Raw genomic sequence first — 13575 nt, 5'->3', positions numbered from 1 at the left:
ATTTTGTTGTTTGCACAGTTAGGGAAAACGCTTACACTAAACAGCAAACTACCGTACAGTACAGTATTTCCCATTCGTTTTGTTCGAGTGTGTATGATTTATTTCCAATCTGTAGCGTACACACATGGACGCATAATTAACAGTCGAACATTGATCGCGCACCATGTGAGTGGTCCTGCACTTCTTAAAGAACTCATGAAAAAAAAAATTATGGGATGGATAGGTAAAGTGTTTTATAATGATTAGAACAAAGATGGAAAAGCCAAAATAAAGCAAACAAAAAAGTTGTGAAGCTCAACCGTCACTACACTGTCGAAATCTTTTTTTTTACATATAACATTGAAAGAAGCACTCGTAACTGAAGTAAAGTAAATACATAGATCGTAACCAGTAACACCTTGTTAATGGTAACGATGTACAAGCGACGTAATGTGTTACACATTACTAAAGGAATTTTAGTAGAGGTATTTAAAAACAGAATTTCATTATCAATCTTGTTCGCTGGTGGCCAATCTGTATTGCCGCATTACACTGTAACAGTTTTGCTGTTGGCGTTGTTTTGCCATAAATAACTTTTTAACGTAAGTTCACATTTCGTTCGTGTGAATGGAAGGAGTAAATGGAAGTTAAATATCTAAGCAGAAATAGAGTAAAAGAACAAAACAAGCAAACAAAAAATGGAAAAACATAAAAAAAACCTTAAACGTAAGCAATGTATTGTTCCATTGGAACGGTAATGCAAGCACATTTTAAATTACAGTAACAGTAAGTAGATGCAGTGTAAATACAGCGTGCATGGAACTGCACTGCACTGCGACTGCACGTTCTATACATTGACCGAGCGGGTGCGTTCCATGTTTGTTGTAGAAAACATTACCGAAAAAAGGGGGGGAAATACATACATGTAATAAAACTAAACTTATCTATACAAACTTATCACAAAGCTTCTCGATTGCTCTACCTAAATCGCCATTTAATAATGAATCCTGTAAGTGCACCCCTCTTGCCTATTCACTTCGTCCGATACGAATGCTCTTTTGGAAAGCAGCATCGATGACGGGCGGGCCCGGGCCAAGGATATCTAATGTAACATAGATTGTCTAATGTAACATAGCACAGGTCATGTTATTGTACGAATGAAATGTATCGCCCATTGGAACGCGTTGCTCATGTTCATGTGGTGTACATATGTTCCCGCTTTATATGTCGCTTGTGCTTCGGTAGCAGATTTAAGTAGATGTTTTGTAAGTTGTCTTATACTCCAACACGCCAACCAGTATCCACTTCGTTTTCTGTACTCGTTCTACTAGTCTTACTTATTTAACTTTTGTCCTTATTTATTTGCACTCAGCATACCATCGAACAGTTGTGTTCTTAGGATTTGGAAGCTTTCTGTGTTTGTTTGTAATATTTCCTTTACAAATCGTTACAATTGATTCTTGTTTTTTCGTAAAAAAACACAAATATTTCTTTAAACAACTGTTTGTTTAATGGTAAAAACAACATTTTAATACTCTGTCCACTATGCATTCTCGCGTATCAACACTCCAACTCACCCTTAATTGGAGCTAAATAAAGAGTGTGAAACTAAAGCACGAAAATCGGAACCGAGTTTGGAAAGAACTAAATAAGCATCAACAGTGTTAAGCCACCACTGTTGGGGTCGCAATATCTAAACGTCGCGAATCGTCTTTTGGTTCGAGGTTTCGAATGCATGCGAGACTAAAAAATGCACCAGTGTTATGTACAACAGTGCATTTTGTCTCTTAATGGAAGTATGGAACCTTTATCATATTTGGTGGGAAATCTTTTTTCTAATTGTGTCTTCACTTGATCAGTCCGATTCGCGTGCTTTTTTGTGTTACCCGTTCATACGCATCTAGCTCCAGTAGCAGTTAGTTTATTTTCTCTTGGCCATGGTGTGGTTTTAGAGAAGTAGTTATCCCATTTTCCGCCGGTGGCTCCAGAAGAGGGAGATCGAGTGAATGAGCAGCAACGCATGCTCAAAATAGTACAAGCGAGGGATGAGTAGGGATCGCATAATCACATATCTCCTCCGCTCACAGCAAGGTTGTATTAGACCCGCCTTGTTTCACCAGTCTATTCATCGTCCTTTTTGTCAGGCTTGAGATCAACCATTTCATGCACCTGTTTCGCTGAGTAGCTGTAACGACCGAAAGAAGGAAATATGGAATAAGAGAGTGAATTTGTTTGCCATCGCTATTGATGCTTACCCCAGCAATGTTTGAAGATCACATACAAATCGATACACGTATCGTTTGCCGGCCGTTTTGTGGATTATGTTCTTATCGTAATAGTACCGGAGGCCACGGCTTAGCTTTTCATAGTTCATTTTTGGTTTGTTCTTTCGGACACCCCATCGCCGTGCGACCTGCAAGGAAAAGCGGAATAAAAAGGAAGTTAGTTTTGGCCATTGAGATTGTCATTGCGATTTTTGATTTCAGATTCGTAGAACCAACAGTGCGACATTTACCTCATCGGGATCGGTAAGCTTGAATTCCCATTCATCTCCGGTCCAGGAGATAAAGCTCTGGCAGGTTTTGTCCGTGAGCAGTTCCAGAAGAAATTGCCACAGTTGGATTGGTCCGGAACCGGTAAAGCACGGTGCACCGCCTTGCGCCCCGTACGTGCCTAGCATCGTCTTGTCGAAGCCCATCGTCGTCCCCATGTACGCCGGATGCTGAAAGTCCAACAATGGGTGGGGCGCGCCGCCGTGCGGATGTTGCCCGGGATGGTGCAAGCTCCACGGATCTACCACGTGACCACCGAGCAGGTCTCCGTTGTTGTTGTTACCCCCGTTACCGCCTCCGGGACCACCACCTGGAGCTCCGTTGCCGGATGCGGCCGAGCTCTGAGGTGATGTTGTATTACTGGGAACAGTCTGGAACGGAGGAGTGTCGTACGGTGAACCATACTCCGGATATCCACTGTCCGTGTGATGAGCTGTCTGATGATGGCTGGCAGGATGATGGTGCGCATGGTGATGCGAATGATGATGGGGATGGTGATGCTGATGTTGCTGTTGCTGCTGCTGTTGTTGCTGCTGCTGCTGCTGTTGCTGTTGTGGATGCTGCTGATGGTGTTGCTGCTGCGTATGTTGATTCCCAGATCCTCCCCCACCACCTCCACCACCAGTGCCACCAGCACTACTGCTGTGATGATGCGGCTGATGGTAGCGCCCACCTCGGCTAGTGTAGGGACCCGATTTGTAGTGCGGCGGCATGTACTTCTGCTCCATCTGAATGGCTGAGTAAAACTCGGGACTGTTTTCGAGGTATCCGTGCGAGGACGTTTGTGTTTCGGGTGCCGGCAGCGAGTGGTATTGATCCTGCTCGTCGTAATGTGCCGGTACGACCCCATAGTTCTGCGCATAAGAAATAAAAAAAAAGGTCGATTAGCGCTGTTGCGGTCGAACTGTAAGTTAAGCAAATACTGTGCTGTGCGGAACTTACCGGCAGATCGTCAATGTTGATGAAACTGTTTGGCTCTTGCTCTTCCTTCATAGCACCACCACTGCCAGACTGCTGGTGATAGACGGAACCCGCTGCGCCGGATCCATTGCCCCCACTGAGTGGGCCTCTTGAACCGAGAGATGACAGGTAGGATGTCATGGAGGATGTACTACTGCTGCCGTTGGTGCTACCATTCGGTACGTTACCCCCACTGGACGATATTAGTGGTGGTGGTGGTGACCGATCGCTGGTACTACGATCATGCACCGAACCGTAGCCTATAGCAAGAAGAGAGAGAGAGAGAGAAAGAAAGAAAACCATTCGATTATGTGATCAAACGAATACATTCATCGGTACAATACAATGCATCATTTTCGGTATGGCATTTAGTAGAACGAACCCACCCAGCAGTAAAGATCATAAAGCCTATAGCAATCTCAGCCGCTTTTGTTCATCATTTTTGTTTAATTAAACAACCAGCTAAAGATGCAAACACGTGTGATTATAACATGACGTGACGGGTGGGGGAGGTGGTGTTTTTTAATAACACTTCCGTTTCCGCTGCACCGTAGCACGTGCACATAAATGTATTTTTTTTCATGCATTTCAATGCTACGGTAGACGGTTAGAGTAAGTACTATGGAGGAAGGCAGCATTCAACGTTTGGAAGACATGAAGAACCAAACAAACCACTTTTTTATATCGTCTTCCTTCGGGGTTTTCTTCTGTTGAATATTGATTCGTCCGATGGACGGTGAATGAAGTACACCCATCGTTGCACATTATAGGTCCTTTTGATGATCCTGTGTTTCCTGCACAGCTCTGATCAATATGAGAAGTTTGGTGAAGAACGAACGAGCATACTTTATGTTTCATGATGTGTGCATTGTATTGAAGTGAAATTAACAAGGCGTTGTTCTTTTTCGATGCATACACATTAAAACAACCGTCACAATCAACTAACGTAATAATGTAGATACAATCTTAAATTTGTGCCGCGTCAACTTCGGAGGAAGATAAACTAAGCATATGTAGACAAAACTATGCAGTCTTATAGTTATTTATAACTCTCACTCATACACACACAATAGCACCTAGAAAAGAAGTGAATGCTTTTACGGGAAGTTTTGTTTCCGTTTCCGGACCAATCTCTTCGGAGGTGTGCCACTCCGGTTGCCTCAAGCGTGACTTTCTTTGCCTACGGATGCGCGGTACCGGAGTACATCCATCGACTTGTCCATTCTTTGCCTTGCCACTGACACTAATTTGATATTCTTGGCATTTGTTTATTGATGTCGTTTTGATAGATCAACTAAGCTAGCTCAGCTTAGCTGCAGGAGCAAGACGGACCTGAACGCAATGACAAAACCTCGGCTGGGTGGAATGGTTGATCACGGGGGAAGGGGATCTATGCAAATATGCAAACGATCCTCATCGTGTCGCCCTCTCTTGTCGATCGGTTACTTCATACATTCGTTGATTCGTTCCTTTCTGCCTTTCTTTATTAATATGTTCGCTTCGATCTCCACTGCTTCGAAGCACATGCACAACGCACACCGCGCGCTTGTGTGTTTATGTTAATAGGCGTTTAAGGTGCTTGAGTTGCGCCAAACAAGTATCGCAAAGAAGCAAACATCATCGTGTATAACGACCACAAGAACGGCGGCACGTGCCCGATTCGGGGAAGAGATGCTTCCCTTTCATCCGTACGTTACACTGCACAGCATATATTGCGACGCCAACGGTCATACGAAGCGATACAGTGCAAGCTCAGACCAACGGCATGGTGTCAGCATGAAAATGTGTTAAAAATCGAATGCTATTCTTCGCCACGTTACGTTTATCTTTTCAAAACACGACGAAATGCTACACAAATAATCTAACCGACCGATTGGCCTTTTCGGTTAATCCTCTCCGTCTAAGCGCATCCGGTGAAAGGTAAACTAACCGGAAATCAACAGGAAAACACACGGAAAACTACATCTAAAATTGAACTACAGCGACCTACCCGAGTCCGAACCCGGTTTGCCACCAATACCCATATAACCGGAAACATCGATCGAATCGGATGTTTATTGACATCGTTGCACATTCTCGGGAAATTGGGTTCCGATCGGTGGAAGAAAAAGTGAATGGAAATTATGTTTATTTGCCGTCGTCGTGTTTCTTTGCTCATCAATCAACTTTCCAGTCCCAGCGCGCGTTCCAGCGCAGAAAAATGGGCGGACTGGGTTGTCCAATCATACGGGTCAGAGTGCGCCACCGACGATGCACGCGCATGACAGGTGTTGATGTTTGGTTTGGGAAGAGCCAAATGAATACATCAAATGCAACGGTATGTATGGAAAGGGTGTCCTGAATAAATATGCTGTCTCGGTAGACGATTCTCCAATGGCCAGATTCAGCCCAGAACCTTTTTTAAATTGTTTTTTTTTTTCCTCTCTAACCTCAAGCCGAAATTCAGTAAAAATCTCAGCTTCCACTCATGGATTGGGAAGGCTTTTATGCAGAGTTCGTTCCGGGGCACACTCAACAAGTCGAAAGCCCTCTGCCCTCACGGCGGTGGTAATGACGGACCACAAGTCTGAAGTGTTTACTGAGCATGCTTGTTTGCACTTGTTTTGCTTTTATGAATGGGCACGGATCTTCGAACACATGAACCGTGTTCGTGTTCGTTCATTCATAAAATTGCTCTTCCGCCCGTAGTTATGTACAGCCGTGGAGTGCAAGAGCGCTGGTCGATCGTGTGTTTGAAAAGTACCGAAACACTTTGTGCAAATATTGACAGGTATATAAGGATCGGAAAACAAAGCCGGTTTGCCGGCACTGCCTTTGTGGCCAGAATCTTTCTGTACATCGACCGATAACAGCACCGCGGAAAACACACACAAAACTTTAACTTGTGCTTAGCTCGCATCGGTCCAATGTGGAGTAAAACAAATTGAGGTACTTAGTTTCGGTTTTGTTGCCATGCATCATCCAACGCTGAAGCAAAGCAACATTTGCATCGATTCATCGAAAAACAGATTCATCCCACGGTTATTCGTCGAGAGCGTCAATCGAATGAGCGGCGTTTTGTGCGAGATTCATTTTCGAACATGGCACTCAGTGAACGCTCTCCCGATTTGCGAACCGAAACCACGCCTACTGAGTCTATCTTCGTTTCGAAAATGGCAGTTCCGAAGTCGGCACGAAGCGAAAAATTGGCCGTTTTTGGGCCAAATAATCGGCCCGACAGCAGAATTGTCCGGCCCGTCGAAGGAGTGTGAAAGGAACGAGGAAGAGGCCGCGCGGGTGCTTGGCTCTCATTCTCGTGCACAACGGCTGCGCTTGCACCACAGCTGTTTTCGGATGATAGAAACAAATGTGCAACTTTTTCATATTATTCGATGCACATTTGCACCAATTGAAATTTTATTTCATTTATCACAAGCACACAATTAACCGCACACACATTCTTTTCACTGCTTCTCAACTGCTCTTCTAAGCGGCTGCTTTGATGCTTATACACGAAAGGCTATTGTGGTCCTGCACGCGTATAATTTCTACTCATTGCTCTGGGAGAAAATAGGAAAGTGGAGCTTAATTAAGACGTCCTGGTAGTAGCAACATATAGCAACACTTTCCTATTCCTTTTCCTTTCCTGAAACACTTTCGATATAGCAAAACACTATGTAAATCCTTGCAACACTTCACTACATGCACGCACACACGTCCAGCTCCGTTGCCGTTAAAGAACGCCAGTAGAATACTGTTCCGATCAGTTTCCTGTGCACTTTTGAATAGACAGTATAAATAAACGTTGCTTGATCGATTATATTTGATTTACTTACCATTTTAAACCGATATTCATGGTTAATCTAGAATAATCCTAGAATAATCCACACGCGCACTTCTCTTTGACACCGACTTTAACAACCGCGAATGGGTTCATCACAGCGGAATAAAACACAAAGTCTCAGAAGAGCGAAAAGGTACAAGAAGCAGTACAATGTACGAAAGAGATAGATAGAATATCTTACCAAGAGAAGCTCAGTATGTGGAGTCAGCCGGTGTGAAACTGGCAGTTACGGGGATCACACACACCGCCCTGGGGGGAATTTATCGCACTAAACTAAAAAGCAAAAAAAAACTAACCTTGAAGGAACCGAATTTATCATACTAACAGCATACGCTGAACAATGTCGTGGCTCATTTTCTCAGGACTGAAGCGCATTGACATTGGGAATAAAGTCCGCCGCGCTTTGTGAGTTCTAGCTCACGGCAAACGTCCTTGCCAGCGCATATGAGAATGAAGTCCCATTTCCATTGTTGCTGAAAGCTACAACTAATAAATGATGGTTTGGCTGACCTTATTCTCCTTGAGGTTAAGTACCGTCTTTACCTCAGATCCGAATAATTTGTACTTGATCCGATAAACAAACACTGTAAAACAGTTCAATTGTCCTATTTTTCTCAAACCAACCACCGCAACGAATTGCTACGATTGAATATACTGTATGTTTGTAGTTACACCAACAGTTTATTTTGTTTCCAGGAGAAGAAACTGCTCATTTTCAATTTGAGTTCAGTAAAACAAAAATACGTGCAATAGCATCGGGGACAATCTCTCGATGCATCGTTATGCATCTTTTGCAGCTTTTTTATAATTTTGATATATTTAACGTACTATCTCGTCCTCCCATTGGACCATTTTCCACAGCCTTCACAGAAAGGTTTATCGAGAAGCATTTATGGCCTCGAAGATAGTATACAAAGCGTATAATTAATAATTTTATCGCCCTTTTCCGAGCGGTCAATTCCAGTTTCCTAGTTCCCACCCATCTGCATACATGACGCGCGCCTCGCACACCATTATACGCGTCACGCGTGCACATTAATGCGACGGGTGACATTTGCAATCGCATCTTTTCGCGTCAACGTAAGCTGAGCCACCATTAGGGACGCACATTGCATTGCGGATCGCAAGTAATGGTTAGCAGCTTCCTGGTTGCCTCCTGGTGGATCGAGCAAAATTACAAGCCTGCATCGGAACTGCACAAACTGCGCACCGATGGTTTCAAAAACAAAACAGACACAAATACAGCACACCACAAAGATACGACGCGGCTAGCGACAACAACTGTAACTGCATCAGTGATAGAAAGCGAAAAAGGATGAATGAGCAGGCAGAGAGAGTAACAAAAAAGAAAAAAACGAAGGGTTACACGAGAGGACGAAAAACGACCAAACGTAAGGTGAAAACAATGTGAAAAAAGTTGCTAAAACGCAAAAAACAGGCAACAGAGCCCAGGATCATTAGTCGGTACCGTTTGTGTGTGGGAATTTTCTGCATCGAGTTGCCTTTTGCAGTTTGCCCTATCCCTTCAGCTTCGTACGAGGTCGATCTGCGATCGATGCACACCTGTTGCACTTCCGTTCCATTCACCGGATCCATAACATCCGGACATGCGAAGAGGGTGCGCAGTGAAATGACCGAGAATCGTGTGGTAGACACATGAGACGGAAAAGTAAAACTGGCAGAATTGAAGTCTCCACTTGCGGTCGTATTGACCGCGAGGAGAAAACCATGGGGGGGGGGGGGGGGGGGGAATGGGGGATGGGGTGTGGCTGTTGGAGTAGCGCAGGAACGCTGATTCCATGGGGACACTTTTTTTTGCACATTGCTATGTGTAAGCAACCGGGCTAAAAACATGATCAATGTCGAGGAAGCTATAGCCCAAACCCGTTATGATGTTTTCTTCGTTTCGTGTTGAAATACAGCTTAAAGGGCACAGAGCCTGTCGTCACACGGGAGGAAGTTAAAGGATTCCACTTTAAAAATATTCTACTTGAAAATCAATATCCTGTCAACGAAATCGATAGAATTGCATCTCAGCACAGTCTCGCCCTCGCGCCTTAGTACAACCTAATCCATTTGATTCCTTACAAAGTTACGAGACATCAATGAGCAATTCGTTTCGTCGATTGCGTTTACCAAAATGAAACGAAACAATTGTCACCGAAAGCGCGAGAAGAGGAAAATTGGCGCTTCCGAGTGCCGACACCGAAAAGTCCCAGGAGCTGCATCAGCAAATCAGAAAGATCACCAGAACATCGCACCAAGCACCGGAGATGAAATACAAATTTACCTTCCAATGGGAATACCTGCAAAGAATCGTTCAACAGCGTCTTTTGCCCATTCTTTAACGGTCGTCACCTTTTGGACGCCTTATTTTCATTCGTTTGCCTCATAGCCGGGGGATAAAACCGATACTCTCCTGTAGCGCCCTAGCCCCAGGTCGTGGAAACCGGGGAGTGACAAGATGTCGCGTCGGAAATTACACCGGAAACCGGAATTCAGCGGAATGAGGACAGTGACACGCAACGCTACGCTAAACGTGCATTTTCCATCTCTCCATTTACTAACCCTTTGCACAAAGTCCTGTTGGCAAAGGTTAACAATCTTGCTCTTACGTTACATTCTTACATTCCTTTAACGATTTTACTGAAGGAATACTGTTGAAGGACGACAAAAAACATTAGTGTTGCACATTGTTTGACATATACACACTCAAATGGTTAGCTTCGAACTTTGTTACATCATACAACTGTATGTCTTGTAACAGTGCTACCATGAAACTGACTTTTATGTGATTGTGCAAAAACAAAACTTAATTGCAACACACAGGCCGTTTTTTTTTTCATTGATCCCACTTTTTAAAACTCGCATCACTCAAATATGCTGACATTGAACGAATTACCTTCTTATCTTTAAACTTTGCTTTGAAACCCACGATGATCGCCAATGACACCGTGATCAGAAAGGCAGAAAAGTTATGGATTTTTTCGTAAATTGGTCACTGTTGGAATGTTTTATTTCGCTACCACCACGCGCCTCTGCCGGCCTGGGGAGGGGTGGTGCTGTGAATTGTTGCACTTGACTGCAGTTATAAAACGTTCGGCGTTGTGTGAGGTCAACTCTCATTTATAGTACGAAAAGGAAGAGGAGAAAAAACGCTCATACATCTACTAGAAACAACGAAAAGTTACGCAACTCATGACTTTATCGCATATTGAGCAGTTTTGGCCGAACGGTGATCATGGGCCGTGTTTGTTTTTAGTTTATTTCGTTGTTTTTTCGTCATTTCAATTTTTGCAAGCCTACTAGTGTATGAAATCACTGTCAGAGGCAGCAGCAGCAATGGGCAACGCTAACACTAGCTGACCTTTGACTAATACGTTTTAAGTGAAGATCATCTCCACTTGCTCGCGTAACAGAAAAGGTGCATATACATGTATATGTGTGTGTGTCTGTGCGTGTGTGTAAAAATGATTTGATTACAGGGTTGGGCGAAATTGAGCTGATGAACTCATCTTCGGCACAATGATCATGCTGTCGTACTGTTTGACAGCCAGTTATTGTTCTGATAGCGGTTCTGGACGATATCGTGAAATTTCATGCCCATTATCTTCAGCTTTGGCAAGCCAATATTCTAACCTGACTGATGGTTTGCGCCGTTGTTGCTACTGTTGCTGCTCGCGTGGTTCTGTTGTGAGTGGTGTTGGTGGTGCAAATGATGCAATTGGTAAAGATGCGATCCAGTGGAGGCTGGATCCAGATCGATGTAGTAATTGGCAGGTAGCGCAGTCGAGCTTGTCGGCGATGTTGTCGTTGTCGTCGTTGTTCCTGCTGCTGCTGCCGCGGCAGCCGCTAGCAGTGATGATGTCGGAGCATAGTCGGCCGCGTATGGCGAAACGTTATCACTTCCGTTCAGTGCAACATCGTAGCTTTGCAGCACCATGTTGGCGTTATCACTAAGATCGGTTGAGGACCGCGCGCGTCCTGCAGCTACCGATGAACTCGAGGTTGGGCCAACAGCCGAATATGTTGGCGCGGTGGAACGGTCTCGGTTTTGATTCGAAAGGGTATTGTTATTGTTGCTATCGCTTACAGTCACAGCACCAGTGCTAATGGGCGAAGGACCATCGCCATCGAAGTAACTGCCGCTGGTTGGATGGGTAATACTGCTCAGTAAACTAAACTCTATATCCTGACCCGGGAGGTTCGTTTGGCTCTGCACAAGATATTGGAGCTGGGGCGGATCATTCTGATCATGTTGGCGGTACGCACGGAAAGACGTAATGATGGTGCTGGTAGTGTTGGCGGGATCACTGGTCAGGTTTGGCGTCGGTGGAGCCGATGAGATCGTTGGAAGCACTTTAGTGGGATTTGATCGAGTTTCGAGAGCATCCACCAACGAATGGATGGATCCGGCAGCTCGAAACTGCTTTTGCCGTTGCGTACACACTTTGAAGCAGATCAAACGGATTCACAAATATCTGGCACACTTTGCTAGTCGATCGGGGGGAAACAATAATCACGATAACACTGCACTTTAGATTCTCATCATTTGGTGATAAATTGACTGGATCGAAAAAAAACTGTACACCGAAATTCACCAGCTCGCGAACATTAATCTTCACATCCAAAAACTTCACCAGCACATTTCATTACGCATCGATAACTTTAGCACGCTATCACACTTGAACATGTAGTGGCACTTTTTAAACGGATTTCACATGGTTTGAAGATCATTTACACATTTGTATGCCAGCACCGAAAGAAGCACATCCACGCGAGGCTCACTCACGCGTCTCACTGACGCACATCTCATCTCTCGCGAGGCCGACGAATGAATGAATGAAAATACCACCTCTACAACCGTACGGAAGCGTTCATCGCCGCACAATGGGCCACGACCGTACAAGCAGTGGGTCAAAACGTGCCACATGAATAACTGAGTGCTGCATTGGTTGGTTTTGGACATTAATTGAGTGTTTTCGCATACAAAACCTGTACTGTCACTTTGCTGCTGCACACCTCAACAAACATTTTTTTTTCATGATTTTTTCGAAAGATAATCTTTTTCTTTACATTTATTACAAATAGGCCAAGAGTTAGGTAAAATATCTATTTTTTCAAAAATGTCCTTGACGTAATTTTTATGACTAGTCCAATGTAACATCAAACCGACCGGCAAAGGAAATACTCATAACTACTAGAAATAATAATTAGTCACCAGAACTTGTCAGCTCGGTGGATAGCTCGTCGTTTTGTTTAATTTTTGTCTTTGCAATTAATATCTTTCTCTATCTTGGGAATATTTTGAGAATTGTGTGTCATCCATTATGTATTCATCTGTTGCTGCGCCGATGTTTGCTCACTGTGCACAAGCAGCTAGAAAGCGACTGCGTCCCAGAGTAAAACAGCACATTACGTGACCATGTGAAGCAATTTTCGCTTCCAGCCTCGTTCGTTAATATTCCCAGGACATGTGTGTCGGCGTGTAGGGGTGGTTTGGTACCACACACCACATCGCGAAGAGGGGTGCATTATCCCTTCAAACTTGACTACACCCGCACTCATCCTTTTTTTCTCAGGGTTCGTCATTTCAAACATTCACACAAATTTATGTATGCGTTACTCGACAGCCACCTGTCGCCGGCCTGAACAGCGACCGTACGCAGACATACGTAATGCAAATGCGTAAGGACTCGACATGTTTAAGCCGCTGGAGATGATCTTCTTGTGCTTCAATGATCGTATGTTTGCTTTTGCTATGTTTCGCATGTGTTCAGCTCATTCAAACCGTCGAACGATCGGACGCCACTTATGGGTATGTGTGTGTTCGGTGATCTTTTCCAACGTGATTTCCGCTTTCTGTTATGTTTTTTTTCTCTCCATTTTATGCTTCCGTTCTTTGCGGCAACGATGTTTGGTTTTTACAGACAGCCGATGAGCTCTCGGTGGTGGTTAGCAGTGAAATTTGATGTCCCTGTTTGATTAGGTTTCTTTGCTGCCTTCTGCATGTTAAAACGGTAATACTTGCTCGAAGGACCCTTCCTCTTTCGTTCTAGACGAGAACAGCAGATTTATTAGATTCTCTGTTGTCTCGAATCGCGGCGCGCGTTGTGTTTATGGAGCATGGCGGCAGAGCATAAGGATCGGAAAGGATATGTACATATTTCCCGCACCGTTGCACTACTGTTTATGGTTTTCAAGATTCTCACATCGCTACACATGATACTTGAGAACAGTGGTCAAAAACATGAAACTCAA

At 44.2% G+C, this 13575-nt stretch overlaps 1 protein-coding gene across 1 annotated transcript in view; it reads right to left on the bottom strand.

Annotated features, from left to right (window-relative positions):
* Positions 1–2100: 2100 nt before the first annotated feature.
* Positions 2101–13575, bottom strand: part of LOC128710476 (ETS-like protein pointed) — a 76796-nt gene continuing 65321 nt past the window's right edge. The window contains exons 6-9 of the mRNA XM_053805531.1: positions 3474–3751; positions 2495–3385; positions 2235–2392; positions 2101–2164 (exon numbers count right to left, since the gene is read on the bottom strand). Coding sequence (XP_053661506.1) covers positions 2101–2164; positions 2235–2392; positions 2495–3385; positions 3474–3751 — 1391 coding nt within the window. The remainder of the gene's footprint in view (positions 2165–2234; positions 2393–2494; positions 3386–3473; positions 3752–13575) is intronic.

This window comes from Anopheles marshallii, chromosome 2, assembly GCF_943734725.1.
Source record: "Anopheles marshallii chromosome 2, idAnoMarsDA_429_01, whole genome shotgun sequence".
Classification (NCBI taxonomy): Eukaryota; Metazoa; Arthropoda; class Insecta; order Diptera; family Culicidae; genus Anopheles; species Anopheles marshallii.
This window is presented reverse-complemented; position numbering and strand designations above follow the sequence as displayed.